The sequence below is a fragment of the Pelmatolapia mariae genome, linkage group LG6, assembly GCF_036321145.2.
Source record: "Pelmatolapia mariae isolate MD_Pm_ZW linkage group LG6, Pm_UMD_F_2, whole genome shotgun sequence".
Taxonomy (NCBI): Eukaryota; Metazoa; Chordata; class Actinopteri; order Cichliformes; family Cichlidae; genus Pelmatolapia; species Pelmatolapia mariae.
In genome coordinates this window covers 35756604-35778882 of record NC_086232.1, presented here as the reverse complement: position 1 = coordinate 35778882, position 22279 = coordinate 35756604, and the positions used below count along the sequence as shown (strand labels likewise).

Sequence of the window (22279 nt, the reverse complement as noted above, 5' to 3'; positions counted from 1 at the left end):
TTACTATATCTAGTTGGACATTTTTTACAGTGTGTTAACCAGTCTACAGCGCCATGTCAGCAAAGCCGCTTTGCAATACACCTTCGTTTTCCTGCGCCTTGCCATTGATACGCAGCCTCTCCTGTGCTATGGGTCTTGCATTCCTTAAATACGTGAAGAAGGTCGGGGAGGTCAGAAATCAGAGCCATGCTGCTAAACATATAGCACTGCAGATAGAAACATATTTCTTTTCATTACAGTTGTTCTGAATGAATTAAAAACAAATCAGGATCTCTGAGAGTGATTTAAATGCTTAACAGCTGGTAAATGGTAATCAAAGCTACTGCTCATTAAGTAATGGCTTTGTTAATGACCAACAGCTTAAGAACCATTAGCATCTGAGTGTTTTGAATGAAGTGTTTTCTACTGATATTAACCTGACCCATCTTGGTGGGTTGTTAGATGAAGATTGTCCTGTTTTTAATTGCTGCTCTGGTGTAAGTATCAGTAAAAAGTGTATCAAGCAGAGGAAGTCCTGCCTCAAAAGCAAACATTTGCAGCTTCATATGTAGCAAACAGAGTCACCGGCCGCCTTGTCTGTTAATCATTCACTTTTTATTAAACCACTGGCTGGAGAAGGCAACGAGAGTGTCACGTTCAGGCAGAAGAAGAATTATGGACAGCACATGGTTTGAACAGCAGCATAGAGGTGGACAGAAGTCCAGTTTAACACAGGTCTGGAAGACATTCACATGATCGAGGAATGATGACCTCTGTTCAGCTGAGGCTGGAGCGTGTGAGAGGAAAAAAATGACCGTATGTTTGTTCTGTGTCACAGAATATTAAAATAACCACCCCCATTGCAGCTGATGTCCCATCCCCCCGCCCCCAGGGTTTCCTGCAGACTTTAAAATAAAATAAAAAAAATTCTCATGCTTCTTCTTTCATCAGGCTCTGAGGTGCACAGGCAGAATTTGAACATCACAACCTTTCAGTGTGAATCACTGTTTTATCTCTGGAGTGATTGTCCCTGCAGACTGCAGTGGGCCTGCTGCATAGGAGCACTTTCAAGTAAACGATAAACAACAGCGAGCGCAGCTGCAAACAATGCAGATGTTCTCTGTGTCCGGTTATACAACAGGGACGCCCCTCGCATCTGAGCAGATGGAAGGGCTCTTTGTCCATGTGTGCAGCTTGCAGAGACCATTAGGGCACTCATACATATACCTTGAAATATATTAGGAAACAGCTACCACCAGTGGCTATAGTCTGCAACTAAATGTTAAAAAGATGACTGAGCTTTAGGAAATTTTCTGTTGCCTGTAAAACAGCAAATTAACTACAAGCAAACATTAGATATGATGTTAAAGATTAGGCCTGGAAGCAGCCTTAAAATAATTTTACAGTTTACAATCTACACTCCTGCAGGTATGAAGTAAACAGATTAATGCAGCTTCAGGGAAAATTTCCAGTTTTTATGAAGAAAGAGAAAAAGGGACACTATGAAGGGGAAAAAAGATTCAACTTTAAGGGGAAAATAAAAAATGCCTTTTCTGTTTCTTGTAGGAGAGTTAGATGAAAACATGTTCCACTGTCATGTCTGATTTTAGAACCTAAAGTCATGAAACTTTAGCTTAGTCTTCACAAAACCTACCCATAAAAATAAATAACTGACTTGTTTTTTGCGTGGTTTAAAAAATATAAAGGATGAAAAATGTGTTTAAAAATTTTTTATAAAAAATAAAGGAAAATGTAAAAAAGTCATTTTATAGACGGCTATATTTTCCACTGCCTCTACTTGTACTAGAAAATACTATCAACAGCCTAAAAAAAGTTTGTCTTTCTTTTAAAGAATACTTGATAATAAAAAAGGTCTGAATTGTAAGCAAACAAATCTGTAAAAACCTTCATAATACAGAGAAGGATATAAATTGTAGTGGTAGATGTTATGTGCTACCAAAGTAGTTTTTCTTATTTTTCAGAAAACTCTAAGTGCCTTTAAATATTAAGACAGATATTACCTCAAAAACTTTCCCAGTTGGTTTATCAGTTTGGCCAGTGGTTCTCTATATAACATGCTTGGTGGAAATGCATTTTTAAAAAAGAGAATTGGTAATCATTTTATTAAACGTACACAAATTTGCAAAAATGTCTTCTAGAAAAATTTGCTTAATTTATGCTTTGGGCAAATTCTTTTCACTTTTCTAATAGAAGATGTGATATGTGTAAAAAAAAGAAATGTGCACATTGACCATTGCATTAAAAAACAAAAACAACACAAACTTTATGGTACTGTGTAAGTCTTAAGTCATCCCAAATGTCTTTATATTTTTAAGTAAAGAAGGCTTTCTTGCATTTATCTTTACCACAGTTTGACAGACATATTGTACACCAACACGGTGATTCCCAAAGATCTTCTAACTGAAAATGTTTGCATATCTCTGCATGCTGAATCTGAGGAAACTGGATAAGCAAAAGACAAAAAAATGGCAGCAATGGACAGGGTGTGAAAGTCAAGTCTTTAAGAAATAGGAAAAAATCCATTAAAGAGTTTATACAGGAAAGATGCATCTGAGCCTTTACTGTTCCCTGAAGACTCATCAGAAATGGTCTCAGTTCAAAGGTGCCTGTCGAGAAACTTAAGGAAGGGGAAACGGGGAGAAGGCTGCCAATTCACACAAGAACTGGACTGAAACTCAGGTCGGATGGAGTGGTGAATCCAAAATTTGACATTTTTGGTTGAAATTGTGGTAAATATGTAGAGAGGCATCTAAGAGAGAGGTACAACAGTGACTGTCTACAGCCATCTGTGAAACGCGTGGAGGCTCTGTCACAGTTTGGGGATGCATTTCAGACAGTGTTACTGAGAATCTTTTCAAAGTTGATGGAATTATAAATGCAGAAAAGGACCATGACATAAGTGTCTGACTGACAACAGCTTAATTTTTCCAGCAACAGCAAAGATCACACTGCGAATGCAGTACGAGCATATCTCGATAGACTGATAAGTTTCTTCTTCAGAACTGAAGAAGCTTTTGGGATGAGAGGTGAAACGTCTTCAAGGACACTTAAAGAAGTCCAGACGCTTTTCTTTCCAAGCTCCTTAGACTACGATGACCTGGATGACTGAGAACCTTCACAGACATAGACTGATAAGAAGACAATAAATCATAGATTGGCCTTCCCAGAGTCAGGACCTCAACATTACTGAAGCAGTGTGGGACCAAAAGGCAGCCAACATCCTATGAAGAGCTTTGAATGTCCTTCAAAAACCTGGAGAACTACTTTTGAGGATCACTTAAAGAAAGGATGAGAAAGCTGCCTAAGACAGTTCAAACTGTATTAAAAAAAAAAAAAAAGGTGGTCGTACTACATATTGACTTTCAAGCTTGTTAGAATTGCACAAACTCCATTTTGCTTCATGTATTTCCATGTATGTTTGCACATTTCAATAAATCACATTTTCCAAGCAAAAACACAAAGAAATGAGGGGTGGTTCAAGACTTTTGCACAGAAATAGATTTCGTCTTCGTCTTGTTTTTTATGAGCATTTTTACAGAATAATGACAAAAGAAAACATGAGAGTGATCTAAGTTAATGTAGTCTGCAAAATATCCAGTTTTCTCTAAACTGGGAAATGGCTATAGTTTAATTATAGTTTAGTCTAAATTCTTTTAAAAACTGCATTTTAACTTTTAGACTCAGACCTGAATTAAGTAAAAAACTATTTTTCTTCATCATAACGGAAGCCCAGTGAAATAAAGGTGCGTTTCTCCCTATTATATTTGCTCTCTTACATTTTGGATAAAGAAACAGACTAAACAGACATGCAATGAGCATGCGTTCAGAAAAGAAAACCAACATAAAAAGCGGGAGAACATAGCTGTGTATCATTCATGGACACGTTTAATGTCGAGGTTGCTTTTTGTGACGTTGATGGTGCTCAACATGTTAGATGAGGTCATTAATACTGTGCAATTATCAAGTCTGATTATGCGTAAAATTGACAACAACAGAAGAAAGACACATAACCCCCACATGCTAAGATGCTGGACTTTCACACAACTCCGCTACCTGCGAACCCCTCCCCCCACCCCGGAAACTATACTGTGGTGACAAATCTTGGCGTCATAACTCCCAAATGAACTAGCAGACGTGTCTGAGGTCAACGGATGCAAAAACATGAAGGAAACAAAGGGTAAAGAGAGACTGACTAAGACAAAAACAAATATACATACAGTACATACATACAAATATAATCTGTAAATCTATAGTACAGTGAATTTTTTTTATTCATAATCATCTCTTAAATAAACTGCGGTTCATTGCACTTTGTTAAAATAATTAATTATATGATTTCTCTTAAAGGCAATAGTGTGATTTTTTTTAAAAGGTGAAAAATATATTGTACCATAAGCCTGATTTAGGATAATAGTAAAAATAACAAGATCTGTAATATACATATGTTTCTGTAAAATACCCTCACCTCCTCATATACAGCGCATTCGGAAAGTTTTCACACCCTCGCAAGATTTCCACGTTTTGACTCCTTAAAAGGTTTTAGGAGTGTCTTTTTTATCCAGACTAACAAACACTAAAACATTTAGATGATTCATTATTCTGTTTGAAGCTCACAATTGATCTCTGGTGCTTCCTTCCTTTATCAACAGTCAACAATCAAAGCAAGGTGCAACTTTTACACTTAAGGTTTGTGAATGCTTGCAAACAAGTTACCATCTTCCATGCAAACTACTTATGAACTCAACCTGCTAGCAGCCAAAGTGTTTGCAAGGAGGTTTTTGAGGAAACACCTCTTTGAGACCAATTTCACGCTGTTTGCGGTCCACGTTGCTGTCAGTGTAGCACTTCAACAACCAAACATTCATGGTGGAGTAGCCAAATGGAAGTCAATCCTTAATAAAAAGGCACATGATCGACTTCTGAAAAACTGAAAGGCAACTGACAAGATCTCAGACTACAAGACACACAATTATTGTGTCTGGGCAACAATCGTTAATGCTATTCCTGCAGTCAAACACGTGCTCTGGGGAAGCTCTTTTCTGTGACACGGATTGGGAGGCTAGGAAAGATATGTGGGAAGATGGATGCAGAATTATATCCAGTGCAGTCCTGAGTGAAAACCTTTTAAAGAGAGCTCAGAATCTCAGTAACATATAGTAGTGGATTTGTTGAGTGGCCCAACTAAAGTCAGGACCTGATCCCAATACAGCAACTCTGGACAGACCTGATAGTTGGTGCACACCAAAGATCTGCAATGTTCTAAGGAAAGTACTAGGTAAGGTATCTGAATACTGATATCCTGGAATATTTGAGTGTTATTTGCAATTAATTTACATAGCACCTCAGTAACCTGTTCTTGATTTTTCTTCACGGTATATTGTTATGTGGAGACTGTCAGAAAAAAAATCTACTTTAAAAATCTTCAAAACAACAAAATTCAAAGGCTGTGAAATCTTTCTGAATGCACTATACAAGAACGGATGTTCATCCCCATATATGTAGCATATTCTACTTCTGTAGCACACTAATGCATGCTCATATGCCAGTTTTTTTAATATATATATCATATCTTCACGCAAACATATATACATACAATATTATAAAATAAATAAATACAGGAAAACATTCTTGGTTCGTGGTTTAACGGTTTCTTTCAAAGCGGTTTTTGGTGCAGTCTTTGACTAACCTCTCTGCATGTTTGGGTTTGAGCCCTTGCTGATGGGATCAACAGTTGACTGAGGCTCCCTGAAAGATGCACCGGTGGGGGAGTTGCATTTCCTTCTGTGCATGATTGTGAATGTGTTTGAGAGTGTATGTGTGCATAGACAGTGTACGAAAGGGGGGGGGGGACCAAAGTCTTTGGCCTGAGGAGCAAGTACAGCAAGTGCTGTGTTATGTGTGTGTGCGTGCGTGTATGCACTCTGTTCAAGATACCGCTATGACAGTGTCCGATTGTCCCAAAAAAACGAAGCTCAGTAACACAGTACTGTCCGAGTGCACCCTCCGGAAGAGGGTGTAGTACAGCAGGGATTCTGACAGCGTTCAGGTGGGGGTGTTCAGGGTGACACAGCACCCATCTTCCCCATAGCCCCTTCATGAAAGGGTCTCACTGCCTGACTGACTGGGGGCTACTGATTGGAGCAGAACCCTCACTCCACCTGCCTCCGCTTCCCCACGTTCCCTCATCTTCATCTACATCACTGTGTGTGTGTGTGTTTCCACAAGACAGGGTGGAGGGTCTGGGTCTCCACCGGGCTCGGCGGGGCTAGATGGGTCCCTCATTGTGGGAGGAGTGGTTGCTCCTGCTAAGACCCACACAGTTCTGCTGCTGGTTGAGCAGGTGGGACGTTTCGTTGGCCACGGCAAAGGCCACAGCAGGGGTGGTGATAGTGGTGGTAGCCGTGGCGGTGACCACAGCTGGGTTCTCCACTCCATCGTGGAGCTCTGTTAGCGTGAGTTCGATCTTAGTGAACTCACTGTCTGTCGACTGTGGAGTCTTGTCCATCCGCGACGCCATCACAGCGTTCTGGTACTGTTGTCGCGTCACCTACAAAACAGTGAAGGTCAGGTCAAGTGTCACAACAAGAGGTTGCTGTGTTGTTATTCGTGGCACAGAGCTGGTAGCTCTGTAAACAAGGATTTGACACTAAATAAGGATGTGGAAAAGGCTACAAGTAATATTGCTTTTAAAATATTCTGTAAAAAATGTAATGATTAATTTACAATGATAGCCTTTCATTATCTGCTTAGTGTCCAGTGCGAGGACAAGAATATTACTACAAGCCAGAAAATGACTCATCTTCATTTGTTTCTATAGCTGGAATCAAACCAGCAACCTTTTGTGTGTAATGTGTAAACCGCTACACTCTGGAGCTATCCATGATTCATCAAATCTAAATGTTTGAAATTGTCATGAAGTAATTATCTTACTGTCAATTTATATCAGTTAGGTAATTGCTTTTTGATCTTTTCTATTGATTTGGTACCCGGGACCCTAAAAGGAAGTAATAAAACATCGTAGAAAGTAGTACATCAGTTACGTCAGAGCTCTATTTGTGCCTCACGGCTGATAAGCAGAATAAACAAAAACAGCCTCATGAAGCAGCAGAATTCATCAATGAACATTTCCAAAGCAAGAGATTTGCCACATTTACACATCTGGCACAACAGCAGTGACTTTATTCGTTACTTAGAAGAAACAGAATCAGAATCAGAGCGACTTTATTAATCCCAGAGGGAAATTGAGTTGTCATAGCAGCAAATATACAACAAATGTCAAGCACTCATATAAAATGAAGTGTCTCACTGCCTGACTGAGAGTGTATGCGAGCATAGACAGTGTACAGAGATACTGATCAATAAATGTTAAGATACATATAGAGATATGGGTATAAATAGAAATATTAATATAAAAGGACAAAAATATGTCATGTATGTCAAATATATGTCATCAGCAGCAACATGATATATTTTTTTCACTTTTAGACAGGTAAGACTTTATAAGTTATTTTTCATAAAGCAGCCATCCTCAGATATTTAATGTATTTCTAGGTATTTTTATTTCAGAGCAGAAAATTTGGGGAGGAGAATATTGAAATGAAATGTGCAAATGTGATTTCTGAGATCCAAATTACAGCAGTACATTTGACACTGACAAAAAGCAAGCTTTATTTGTGCCTGATATGGTTGTGATAGCTGCTGCTAGGAGTGTTCATTTATTTAGAGTGAGAGGGGAAGATGCTATCAGAGCGAGTTCCTAATTGGCACAGATGGATGGCTCAAAGCTGCGAGCGCACTGCCAAAGCTTTGGCTTCGTTCTCTAACTCCTCATCTTGAATGTTGAGAACTCAGTGGGAAAAAGAAAATGGAAAGTTCTCTTAAAGACGTCAAAAATCCGCAGCTGCATGTGACATCACTACATCACCTACAATGTGCATATAATCCTCATTGCAGGCTAATTTCTGATCCCCTGGGTTTACTCACCTTTATATACTGCAGGTCTGAGCGTGCTCTGACAGAATAATCAGGCACATATATATGCAGGAAGGAGTTGAGCTGGTTGTTGCTGTTGCCCAGAGTCGGGGTGATGGCATCTATACGGTCACTCCTGTTCAGAGAATCGGAGTGATTCAGTCCAAATGGCCGTGGAGGAGATTTATTCTCTGTAGGAGAAAGAAAATTAAAGCATACTGGAATGCAAAAGTAATGCATGGCACTGCAAAAGTACTTCTGAAAATAAGCAACATTAAAGGGTCCTAATCCCTAAAGGTTGATTCAGTTCATCTGGACGTAGCGTTTTCAGTGGGAGAAACGTTTCGTCACTCATCCAACTGACTTTTTCAGTCTCAGCTGACTGCAGGTTTCCCCAACCTAATAAACACAACATTTGCACAATAACTGAAACTAGCACCACTGAAGGAACAATGGGCTGGGAGGTCAGTTCCTTGATCATTAATGTGCAAATTGTCATGACCATTGATCAACAACCACTTATCAAAGGCCATGAGTCCCATTCACAGAGAGTTAGGGAATGGCTGCAATCACAGCATTGTAAGATGGCGAAAGATGTACCCTTAGGCCCCCTCCAATATTCAGAGATGGTCTTTCCCTTTTCACGTAAATGGCCTCCTTGACTCCGCGCTCAGACCAGCGTTCCTCCCTGTCCAGGATGTGTACATCCTCATCACTGAAAGAGTGTCCACTGGCCTGTAGGTGTAAATAGACTGCAGAGTCCTGGGCCTGACGAGGTAGCTCTTCTGTGTTGTGCCATCCGCTTAGCCAGAGGTTGTTTGGCTTCCCCGATGTATAAATCATGCCAATCCTCCTGGCACATAACAGCGTACACTACATTACTCTGTTTGTGTTGGGGGACCTGATCCTTGGGGTGGATCAATTTTTGGCACAGCGTGTTTTTGGGGATTAAAGGTTGTCACTCTTCCAACTGATTTATCCATGGGGCCAAAATATCGACATTATTAGCTATTTACTGATATATCAGTACTGATGATTATAACGGCTGATAAATGAAAATGAAAAAAAGTAGAGACAGGAGAGGAACTCTTTAAATGTTTTTTCAGTGTGGACATTGTGTAGTTTGTCTATCAGAGGGCCCTGGTGGCAACGTGTTTGGAACACTATTGCACAGTCGGGCAGAGCATACACGAGTAATCCACGACTTGTTCGGACAATAAAACAAGATTACTTTTGTGTTGTCATATTAGCTTTTTAAGTACTCGTAAATTCACATAACAAATTTAAAGAAAATCTGTTTATTTTTCGAGTGTCTGACAGAAAAGAACACCGGAATTGGTTTTCAGTCAGTTTTCAAACTCTTGTATCAGTTGGGCTCTATTTTACATTTCTGCTAGTCTGACCTAATATTACTGTTCCTTAAAGTTCATATGACACTAAATATTGATTTTCATTGTCTGTTAGATGATCTCTTTGGGCCTGTGCAATAAAGACAACATAAAAAATTTAAGTTAGAAACTTTACATAATTAAAAAGTTTGTCTCAATTGTTTTGAGGACATTAAGACACTTAAAATTTCCTCTGAAACTAGCCGAGTTGTACAGCACTACTTAAGATCCTTTGTATCTGTGACTTTTTTCCAGGTTGAGTCTTAGGTACAAAGCTGTGATGTATGGAAATCTAATTTATGTGTAAGTCTTCTAGTTTCATATAGCAGTCTCCAGTGATGCTGCGTTCTTCTATGTGCTACCACATAGAAGACTTGTTCCTTTCTTTTCTTTTTTTTGGGTTATTTTTAATTAAAGCCAGATTATGTTTTCCACTTCTTAAAGAAGCCTTGTGAAAATCACACACAACAAAGTGGAAACAGCTTGGCCAACACTAATGCTACTACGCTGACTGGAATGTATGTAATCCCATGTTGGAATATGTGTGTGTGAATGTGTATGAGTGAGGAAGTGAGAGGCAAAAACAGTGTGTGTGTGGGGGTGTGTGTGTAGAGGGAGCACAGTAGGCCAAAGACCTGGCATGTGGACTCTTGTGGATTAGTACTCTACTTTTTAGGGGCCAGGTCGACACAAAAAAACGTCAGTGTGCTGTGTCAAGAAAACACACATACTAGATTTATAAACACACACACACTCAAATGCCACTGCACCAACGTGAGCACTGTAGGCCTCTACTACAGACACAATGAAAGTGTATTTATTCCACAGCATTTCCTGTGGGTGCGTTCACTTTTAATTCACTTTCAAAGCAGCCCTTCTATGTGTGTAGTATTGTGGTTTTTGTTCATGGGCCTGTAAATGTGAACATATGCATATGTGCATGTCTTTGTATGTGTGCTCAGTGGTGTCCAGCAGGGGGCTGTAGCTGTAGGTCTTGTTTATGTAGTCAGGGGGTTAAAGGTTAGGGGCGAGCGGGGCGGAGCCGGGTTCCACTCTGGGGCCTCTAGTCTCCAACACCATTCAGCCACTTGACTAATGGCTCAGGAGACGAGGATGTTAAGCCTCAGTCTGGATCTGTTTTCCTCTCTGCCTCTTTCTCTTTTAGTGTCACACATGCATGATGCATTCAGGGACAAACAGACAGTGAACACCTTCTTCTTTGAAAGTCACACAAAACAAGACAGTTCTCAAGCAGACTATGAAAACCAAAAGGCTAAACACACTCAGGTATATTTAGGTAAAACATGCAGGTAGGTGAAACTGTGACTGTACAACTTTATGCATCTATTTAATATCAACAAAACATTCTCTTTCAAATAATGAAATTTCATCACTATTCACTAAAGGTTATAGAGTGATAGGTGATACTGAAAATCCACTGTACCTGGAGATCCTGCTAATGACTCAGCCCTACTGACTGCAAATGTACGAGACAGTGACAGAGGCACTTGGGGGAGAGAGGGATGAAACAAGAGAGAGACAAAAGAAGCAAGAAGACAGAAAGACGAGATTATTAAAGTCGAGAAAATGGGTAATTTAAGCAATTACATATGATAACATCTGATTAAAGAAAAGAAGTGTTAACATGTTGTTCCTTTACTGATCAGCTAAAGATGAAAACTGGCACAAACCATGAAGCATTTGATTTAATTTCTTAGAGCGCACACATCCACCACAGGAGAGTTATTCTACTGTTTCACCAGTAGGTGTCTCTCAAATCACACCACCCAAATGAATCAGTCTAATAGCTGAGGACAGTGCTGTAGTTTATGAATGAACAGAGAAGAATGAGTGGATCACTAGATGATGCATTTTCATGACGTCTCTTGATTTATTATGTTATCATATTAGGACTAATGAGTTATTACTATATTAGTATTTACTCACAAAAGTGGCCCATTTCACATTTTTCTCATGTAACATGATGAGTACTTTATCCATACATAATTTTTAAAATTATGTTGCATGAGAACAAGGTGAAAAATTAAAATTTTATGAGTAAATCATAGAGCGCTGCAAGTCTTATAAGACCTCCAGTACCTATAAAGCATAAAGAAGTAGTAAAACCTCTAATTCTTCATATGAGCAGTCTATGACATATTTTACTGGAAACAAGCTACAGTGGATCACACTGTAAATGGTCTATATCACAAACCCAGAGAGAAGAGCTACTCGTCCAGCTGCATTTTAACATTTTACTTACTAATAATATCATTTTTCTGTCACAGGGTTTTCTTTCCATCCATCCATCTTCTGCCAGTTTTCTGGCTATGGGGTGGATGGCTCACTTGAGCAGGTCATCTACCAGTCAGAAGTTCAGTGGTTCGATCCCTAGCTACATGTTGAAGTCTTTGAATACTGAACAATGCAACTATTGGAGTGTGTGTGCAGTTTGAATGTTAGATAAAGTGCTTAGGTCTAAAAACAAAGTGTGTTATTGAGACTAATAGCAAAAAGCACTTTGAGTGCTCAGCTAGAGTAGAAAGCAATCCCTTTATTTGGGTCCAGATTGCAGCAGTCTAGGCACAGATGCCCAGACCTCCCCATCCCAAGATATTTCCAAGTCTGAGAGATATAACCTCTCAAGTGTGTCCTGAGTCTATCTTGGACGGGCCTCCTGGTAGGATATGCCCAAAACACCTAACCTAGGAGGTGCCCAGGAGGCATCCTGTCAGAGCCTGAATCACCTCACATCTACTCTAAGCCCCTCCCAAATCAGACACCCTTTGCAGGAAGCTCATTTCTGCCATTTGTAGCTGTAACCTCACTGTTTCAGTCAGGCTAGGATCAAGAAGAATCAACTGGTGACTCAACATCTTCAATTTTAAGCTCAGCTCTCTCTTCCCTGCAGCAGATCAGTACAATATCCTCATCTCCTGCTCTACTCTGCCCATACCTGTGAACCAGAATCAGTGACAAACAACACTTTAGTCAAACACCCACCTAAAGTGAGCTTGACATCAGCACCATTGATGCAAAACAAACTTCCACTAGTTCACAGAACACATGTAGACTGGTTTGGCAAAGTCCCACCCACCAAGTATTCCACAATGAGTGAAACAAAAACTGCAATTTTGCTCCTGATTGTGAGGTTCAACTAACAGGCGGATTCTTCTGTCCAGACCCTCTCAAAGGAGGCTGACGAGTGAGATTCCCTAGAAGTTGGGATTCACTTTCATGGGTATAAAAATTTAAGACCTAGACCAGGAAATCTTACCTGGTGAGGCTGTCAGAGCCATTATCCCATAGAAGGAGAATGGTCCCGCTTCAAACTTCATCCCCTCTTTTCCTGCTTCCACCTCCACCTTCCCCTGTGACAGCCAAGGAAAAGAATCATGAATTATCTTAAAAGTATGTAAGTGCTCAACACATTATATATCAACTTATCAGCTTAGTTAAACAAAAGATTACTTATTTGTGCTGGTTTTACAATATTTCCTTTAACTTTATGCTTTATTTTTTACTTTATTTATCCTGTCTGTGAGATTATAATAAATCCACCCTGCTTTCCTTGTTTCCTTTCCTTTTTACTACTTGTAGAAAATCCTCACTCTGTTTAATAGCTCCCAATCTGCTTCTAAGCTGGGTCTCAAGGGCAATGACCCCACACTTGCTCAAGCAGAACCTTATTTAATCCAAGGCTAATATACATGTCGACTTAGTGACCTGATAGGGGAAATATACAAAGTCTGCAAACCTTTGCAATATAGACTTTGAACTCACTTTAGGAACAGTTATTTGGGACTTCCCTTTAAGGCGTATGAAAGACTCAATACCCTCCCTGAATAAGACAATAGTGCTGGCTCCAGCGGCATATCAGAAACAGTGCAGAAATTCAGGGCCGCTTTCAGATCTGAGACTAAAGCTACATGTAGTGCAGAAGTCCTTGATCTGATACACTATTGAATACACTATTACAACTAACTATTATATATTATCATATATAATTATTACGCAAATGTGTGTTTCCAAGATTTGCAGGGTGAAAGATTTTCATTAAGGCTGGTGTCATAGCTTGGATTTTAAAGGGTTTTAAGTTCAGTTTGGTTCCTATTTAAAGTTTTTCTTCTGAATGATGCTTAACTTTGACTTTCTAAGAAATTTCCTGTCACACTCTATGATAGTTCAAATAATAACATTTAAATGTGAACACTGTGTAACAATCAGAAAACTTCATTTTGAGGATAATGCAGGAATCCCACAGGGTTCTGTTTTTGGCCTGCTTGTTTTCAGCTTTGATGTGTTTATGCACATAAGATGCTTAGATGACGTATGCATTGTCCAAAACTATGTGCGATTGGTTCCACAGTAATAGTAAAGCAGACACAAGAAGAACGAGAAGAGTTCTCTAACTCCTTGTTCAGATGAACATGGGTACTGATGAACTTGACAAATTCAGCCTGACTGTGACACGTTATCCAAAACCCCCAAAACACCTGTAAAGTGTGTTTACCCCAAACCTTTATTTCTTTATTGCTTATTGCATTATTCAGGCTCATAGATGATACTGAACGCTCTTGTTTCTATTTCTTGTAGATAAACAAAAGAATTTACCAGGACAACTGTGTCTATTTTTTTTAAATGTTGGAAGTTATTTGTCAAATAAATTAATCTCCAAGATTAATGAACAATATACTGAATACATTTGAGAAGTAATTAACTAAAGTAAATAATTAGCTTATGAAGTATTTTATTGGTTATAAGCAGGACTCGTATTGGGCATACTGTATGACTGTGCAATTAATGTCTGGCTAAGAAACCACACGACTGAAATTTTCTCAAGAAAGTAAATATTTCATGGTTTCATTTCACTGAATTTCATCATTGTTAGACTCATCTGGGACATACTGATGTCACACATTCTCACGCTTACCACAAAGAACTCAAACAGGATAACAACTTTAAACTCAAACTGAAACAATTTTTGGATTAGACATGGATCATCTGGTTTATGTTTCATTTTATGGTACTATTTTAAAGACCCGTCTAGGGACTGGCACAGTAAATTTGCTCATGCTATAAATGCTATGGTATGTGGCACTGGTCTTTTAAAATGTTGTATCTCTTAGGTCAGACATTATTATAACTAATTAGCTTCTTATCTATAGTATTATTGCTTGTTTAAGTTTAAACTGCCCTGCAGTACAGTCATACCGCGCATACCTTAGGGATGCATGGCTTCTGTGGGAACAAACTCTGTTAGATCGATGACTATACTGTGAAAAACTGTAGGCCAGAGGAAAACGAATGCTTGCAGTGCTACAAGCAGCATTTTTAAACTGATCACATAGTATATACTGCTTATTCATCTGTAGTGACGACAGAAGGAAATAATGGAACTAAATGATGCAGGTAAAACGAACTTATGCTGCATGAGCAGAGTTAGAATACTTGCGTTATTTCTTTAATGTTAAACCTAAAATACATATCAATATTTAAATTTTTCCCAAACTGGTTATGTAGTGGGGGGTTTTGTTGTTGTTTAAAAAAAAAATCAAGACTACTGATGTATCCTTCCACCTTGAAACTCGTTGTGTCCACACACCTGCAGGATGAGGATGAAATAATCCACAGGTTTGTTCCTGTGGAAGAGGTAGTGCTCTGGTGCCCGCTTGTTCTTATCATCGTATTTTAGCTCCTGGATGACATTTGGATGCTTCAACAAGCGCAGCAGAATCTTTTCTGACATCTGCATCGGTGCAAATGGCTCAACCTCTGAAGAGACAAGGAGAGAAAAAGACTGTGGTAAGACAAAACATTTCATTTCTTATGAAAAGTTGAATAATTATATCAATGTAATAAAATTATTCTTATATATCTCCCTTACTGCCATGAAAATCCCAAAACATAAAATAAATTAGTCCTAAAAAAGTAGTACTGTTCATGGACTATTTATAAGAAAAACGCCACCGTGATGTCACCTGATGGTTTGAAAATTTTGTTTGTCAATCATCTGCCATTAGCCACTGAGCACATACTAGTTTGGGGATGGGCAATTAGTTTTCCAAGGGGGCCACATGGTGCTGTTACCTGTGCAGACAAAGGTTTGATGTGTTTAAATGTGGCAGTTTTACATTTACATTTATCCAAAGAAAGGCATGTATATGAGCTGGCCTATTTTTTTAAACCAAAGACCTGGCAAATTTATATTTGTATTCTTAATATTTTATTTCTAACGTATTGTTTTAAACTGATTTTAGACAAAGATTATACTGAAAATGACATCAGCAAAAGCGGCAGAAACAGACTTAGTAGAAATTTAAAAAAAGAGGAAAAGTGAAAGATGAAACTGTAAAACTGGATTTAATAATGACAGAGGTATAGTTTTTGAGTTATCCACATAAACCTGACATAAATATATCAAATGCAAAGTTATGTAGGTTCTGGGATATTTCTGGAAAGATTCCTTTACAAGGCTTTGTTCCTTTACTTGTCGCAGTAAGGAATTTCAGAGATTAAAATCTCATATTAGAGGGAAATTTTAAGATTAAAAAAATAAAATCATGTGTATTTTCACGTCTTTGTAGGATTTTAAATGAATCAAATGTATAATTGTTGTTTGCATTATTTATCACTGACCTAGTGGATTATTTAATAGAAAATGGCTCACAGATTATTAATTTTGATGGCATGACAATAAATATATTCAGTTTAGGGTAATGATATATGTAGACAATAAACTTATTTTTCCAACATCAAAACAGGGGATATAGAAATAGATCACTTGTGTAATCTATTAGGGATAATCACTTAAATTCTGGAGCTTAAATTTCTTATGTTCTCAAAGTCAAAATGAAAGCATATATTGTCCATGGATAGCAGGGAAGATCGGACCCACTCTGCATCATAGTCATAAAGAGAATGGGAGGATTACATAAGGGAAACTAAACTCAGTGAACTAGCATACAACTATCTGCTCAGCCAGGATAAAATGGGAAATATTTGTCACCATGGGTCTCGCATGTTAAACAGATATTGGATAATTGTAGCTTATCTTATCTCTGGTTTACACAAAAGTTTAAAAAACATTAACTAGGTGAAACATGTTCTTAAACACTGGATGAAAGATTGGTTCTTGCAAAAGTGGCAAAGTGATCATATGATAATTATGTAAAGTATAAATGAGAGCTATAGCTGGAAAAATCATCTGCTGCAGTAAAACAAATAGTACAAATAGCAGTGGCTGACAAATTACTCGCTAAGGCGAAAGATGAATCACGGGCATGCGATCAGTGCCGCTTATCTGTCGGTTACAAAGCTCCAGATGAATGACCATGCCAAATTTCATTAAAGTTAATAGGAAGACAGAATATTGCTGAAGTAAGCATTTCCCCCTCAAATCAATTCATTAAATATAGACAATTACTGTAAGAACCACATCCTAACAAAAAAAGTTAACATTTTGATGGTTTGGTTTTTACATCATAACAAAAATACAAAATATTAGCAACATTGTGCTGCTGCAGAAACTGTATAAACCGTTACTGCATTTTTGTGAGGTGAGAGCCATACATAAGGGGCCAAAAATTAAAATAAATGTTAATACAGACACCCCCCTTCCCCCTCATTGTGTCTGGTCCTCTTCAACCACCTATTGGGCCAATCAGCTCCTTCAACTCATCAGCGGTGATATGTGTCAGCTGGCTGCTGGCTCCACCACCAGGAACTAAACTCCCTAATAGCCTTTAGAGGAACTTAATCAACGCTTAGCTGCCAGGTCAAAGTTCTAAAGCAAATCCAACTGCAATGAGGCATAGTGAACCGCTGCTGCTGGTGTAGTAGTACTTGTTGCCTGCTCTGAAATCCATTTCCCGAGGGAAAGCGGGTGAAATATTTCACATTTTACGCTAGTAAGTAACCAAGTATGTCGACTTGTGTGAGAACTGCGATTATAGGCCAAAAATCCTGGACGTGATGTCACTGAGGAACGAGTGCAAGCAAACAGGGTGGTGTTTTTAAAGCTGTGAGCAAAGATCTCAACATGTAACCTTCTGTGCATGACACGCAAGCAAATAAACGCCTGCATTTTTTTGGACCTGTGTCCATTCTGCAGACATCCTGTGTCGGGCTTATAGAGAGGCCTTCCACCTCTTTACACACACATAAACACATACATACCAGCACACTTGTTGTGAGTCCCCACACAATTCATTCCCTCACACAGACGCACACAACGGCTACTCATGCTACACAAATACTCACACCTCCTCCTCTCTACACCCACTTGCCCAAAACTCAAAGCCCGTACGGGCACACAAACACACTCACACACACACTTTCCCCACAGTGAGGGGCTGAGGGCACACTGGGGGAAGTCAAGCAGCAACGCAGCCCACTTGCCTGTTGCTAGGAAACGCAGGGTAGCCAGCAGAAGCTGAGGTGATATTTTAACCTTCATTTCATTGTCGGTAGGCTTGAAGGCCGAGAAATCCTGCTTTCTTTCCCGATGCGTGATTTTCTTCTTTGTCTTGTTGTCAGCTGAGGAGGGAAAAATGAAAAGTCAGGTGTAAGAGTCAACCTGCAACAGGTTGGCTGGAACAGGAAAAGATCAGTCCACGACACTCCTCAGACGCTGAGCTAGTCATTTCGGGTCAAAAGGTGACTAAACTTGAGTTACCCTGCACTGATTACTGTTTTCCATAGAAGTAGCAGTGCTGACTTTCTGAGAACTACAGCAGAGCTATAGGAGGGCTACATTGTTACCACATTCTCGGCATTACAGAAGGCCATATGTACTGGCACGTACTCCATGTACACAGATACCATCAATTTTTACAAAGCCGAAGGTAAAATATTAATTATGATTATGGTTGTCCATGATTATGAATGTATTTTGACTCCTATAATTATTTGATACCCTGATGAATTTGTAGGCTTGCTCACTTCCAAAGAAATGAACAATCTCTACTTTTTATTGCAGTCTCATTTTAATAGAGAAAAACAGAATATCAACCAAAAATCCAGAAAAAAGCACATTTCAAAAAAGTTATAAATCGATTTAGAAATTGATTTGCATGGCATTGATTAAGTATTTGATCTGTGTGCCATATAGCCACACAGATCATGAGTTGCCATGTGGGCAACTCGTTATGCATATACACCAAACCTGTCCACAGAATCATTTTCCATTCCAACCTCTCCACCAACATGAGCAAAACCAAAGAATTGTCAAAGGACATCAGGGACAAGACCACAGACCTGCACAAAGCTGGAACAGGCTACAAGACCAGCAAGTAGCTTGGTGAGAAGGTGACAACTACTGCTGTAATTATTCAGAAATAGAAGAATGAGAAATGAGAAAGGTGGTGGATCAACCCAAAAAGGCAGTTGGGAAGTCACCAAGGACAGTCACCAAGAACAGCACCTCCCACCCACCCAAATCCTCAAGATGGCACATGTAGACACCTGTCTTTAGTTTTACAGGGAATATCTGAATGATTCGGAGAAGGTTTGGAAGAAAGTGGTGTGGTCAGATGAAACAAAGTTCAAGCTCTTTGGTATCAACTCAACCCACCATATTTGGAGGAAGAGTAATGCTGAGAATGAACCAAAGAACACCATCCCCCAAGTCAAGCAAGGACATGGAAAGATTATGCTTTGGAGCTGTTTTTCTAAGGGTACAGGATGACTTGGACTAATTGAGGGGCCAATGGAATGGGCCATGTATCATAAAATATTGGAGGAGAACCACTTTCCCTTAGCCAGAACACTGAGGTCATTGATATGTCTTCTAGCATGACAACCCACAACATACCACCAGGACAACAAAGGAGTGGTTCAAGAAGCACATTAAAGTCATGGAATGGACTTGCCAGCTTCTAGACCGCAGTCTATAGAAAATCCGTGAAAGGGAGCTGAAGCTTCAAATTGCCAAAGGGCAGCCAATAGGATTTAGAGTTTCTGTAAAGAGGTGTGGGCCAAAATCCTTCATGAGATGTGTGTAAACCTGGTGACTAACTACAAGAAACAGAGTCATAGTTTGCCTGGTAATCTTATTTCACTCCAATAAAATTTAAACTGCAATAGAAATTAGAGACTTTTCATTTCTTTTTAAATTAAATAAACTTACAAATTCAGCAGGAGATCAGATAGATAGATAGTGTTGGGAAGGTTACTTTTAAAATGTATTTTGTAACGTATTCCGTTACATTACACAATGACAGTAACGTATTCTGAATACTTTGGATTACTTAATACAGTGGCTTGCAAAAGTATTCGGCCCCCTTGAACTTTTCCACATTTTGTAACATTACAGCCACAAACATGAATCAGTTTCATTGGAATTCCACGTGAAAGACCAATACAAAGTGGTGTACACTTGAGAAGTGGAACGAAAATCATACATGATTCCAAACATTTTTTACAAATAAATAACTGCAAAGTGGGGTGTGTGTAATTATTCAGCCCCCTGAGTCAATACTTTGTAGAACCACCTTTTGCTGCAATTACAGCTGCCAGTCTTTTAGGGTATGTCTCTACCAGCTTTGCACATCTAGAGACTGAAATCCTTGCCCATTCTTCTTTGCAAAACAGCTCCAGCTCAGTCAGATTAGATGGACAGCGTTTGTGAACAGCAGTTTTCAGATCTTGCCACAGATTCTGGATTGGATTTAGATCTGGACTTTGACTGGGCCATTCTAACACATGGATATGTTTTGTTTTAAACCATTCCATTGTTGCCCTGGCTTTATGTTCAGGGTCGTTGTCCTGCTGGAAGGTGAACCTCCGCCCCAGTCTCAAGTCTTTTGCAGACTCCAAGAGGTTTTCTTCCAAGACTGCCCTGTATTTGGCTCCATCCATCTTCCCATCAACTCTGACCAGCTTCCCTGTCCCTGCTGAAGAGAAACACCCCCAGAGCATGATGCCGCCACCACCATATTTGACGGTGGGGATGGTGTGTTCAGAGTGATGTGCAGTGTTAGTTTTCCGCCACACATAGCGTTTTGCATTTTGGCCAAAAAGTTCCATTTTGGTCTCATCTGACCAGAGCACCTTCTTCCACATGTTTGCTGTGTCCCCCACATGGCTTGTGGCAAACTGCAAACGGGATTTCTTATGGTTTTCTCTTAACAATGGCTTTCTTCTTGCCACTCTGCCATAAAGGCCAACTTTGTGCAGTGCACAACTAATAGTTGTCCTATGGACAGATTCCCCCACCTGAGCTGTAGATCTCTGCAGCTCGTCCAGAGTCACCATGGGCCTCTTGGCTGCATTTCTGATCAGCGCTCTCCTTGTTCGGCCTGTGAGTTTAGGTGGACGGCCTTGTCTTGGTAGGTTTACAGTTGTGCCATACTCCTTCCATTTCTGAATGATCGCTTGAAGCAGCTGTATTTGTACTGACATTAGATTACACACAGGTGCACTCTATTTAGTCATTAGCACTCATCAGGCAATGTCTATGGGCAACTGACTGCACTCAGACCAAAGGGGGCTGAATAATTACGCACACCCCACTTTGCAGTTATTTATTTGTAAAAAATGTTTGGAATCATGTATGATTTTCGTTCCACTTCTCACGTGTACACCACTTTGTATTGGTCTTTCATGTGGATTCCAATAAAATTGATTCATGTTTGTGGCTGTAATGTGACAAAATGTGGAAAAGTTCAAGGGGGCCGAATACTTCTGCAAGCCACTGTATATTATCATGCTTTTTATAACTACATGAATTTACTATTGCTGTGTGATTTATTACTATTACTGAAGGTTACTCGCCATACCAATACCAACTAGATTTTTAAATCTTAATATAAAATGAGTAACAGTAGGGTGGACATTAGGTAAGGCCGCACTTTTTACAGCGATCTGGTATAGAAAACTATTCCGTGCGTATACAAAACAGGTTTGCGGCTCCGAGCCATTGTAAAGAGACCTCTGGAGGGCTCGTAGCCGAAAACTAGCTACCCTTAACTTGTCTGGGTCAACTTTGCTAGCGAGAGACAGAGAGAGGCGTTGAAAGGCTGCTCCAACGGAACTTATTGTTTCGGAGGAAAACACAAACACAGTGTACAGTCGAGTCTTAACAGCTTACTTACAACTGGGCTCATCAGGCACTCTTTTTGGCTGCAGTGGTTATTATTACATTTACATGCTTCTATCTCCCGTTTCTGCTCGGTGACAACTCAGACTTTCCACTCTCCTTTTTCTCCCTTCCTCGCGCTCACAGACACACACAGGTATGGCAGTCCATTCTCCCTGCAGCACGGACTACACTGCCCATGAGGCTACATTCTGCCTATTGCCTTCATATTAAATCATTTTTGTGAATAATTTAAAAAATATTTCTTCACGTCATTATGCGGGCCGCAACTAGGTTTGACATGGGCCACGGGATTAGGACACAGGCATTAGAGCCTCTTAATGCGTGTTTTGTTCTGGTTTCCACCGGCGTGGAATTACCAAAAATAGATGGCATAGCCTAACATATGAAACAGGAAAAGACCGCCGTGTAATCCATTTATTTCAACAAAGTCACTGTATTCTGAATACCACCCTTTTAAACAGTAACTGTAACGGAATACAGTTACTCTAATTTTGTATTTTAAATACGTAACGCCGGTACATGTATTCTGTTACTCCCCAACACTTTAGATAGATAGATAGATAGATAGATAGATAGATAGATAGATAGATAGATAGATAGATAGATAGATAGATAGATAGATAGATAGATAGATAGATAGATAGATAGATAGATAGATAGATACACCTGATGTTTAAACCTTCTGTTTGTAAGAGGCAGCCAATCAGAGGAGCTAAAATGGATTGTTTCAGATGCTGAATAAACTTAGCAGATGCTTTAGAGCGTCAAATATAAATAATAAATAAGAGTCATGTTAAGAAACTCTTTATATATAACT

General features: G+C 39.4%; 1 protein-coding gene across 1 annotated transcript in view; it reads right to left on the bottom strand.

The window, feature by feature from the left end:
* Positions 1-3863: 3863 nt before the first annotated feature.
* cnnm2b (cyclin and CBS domain divalent metal cation transport mediator 2b) overlaps positions 3864-22279 on the bottom strand; it is a 49223-nt gene continuing 30807 nt past the window's right edge. Inside the window, exons 3-8 of the mRNA XM_063475477.1 lie at positions 17760-17897; positions 14965-15134; positions 12637-12730; positions 10804-10866; positions 7984-8162; positions 3864-6547 (exon numbers count right to left, since the gene is read on the bottom strand). Of these exons, the coding sequence (XP_063331547.1) occupies positions 6266-6547; positions 7984-8162; positions 10804-10866; positions 12637-12730; positions 14965-15134; positions 17760-17897 (926 nt within the window). The 3' untranslated portion in view covers positions 3864-6265. The remainder of the gene's footprint in view (positions 6548-7983; positions 8163-10803; positions 10867-12636; positions 12731-14964; positions 15135-17759; positions 17898-22279) is intronic.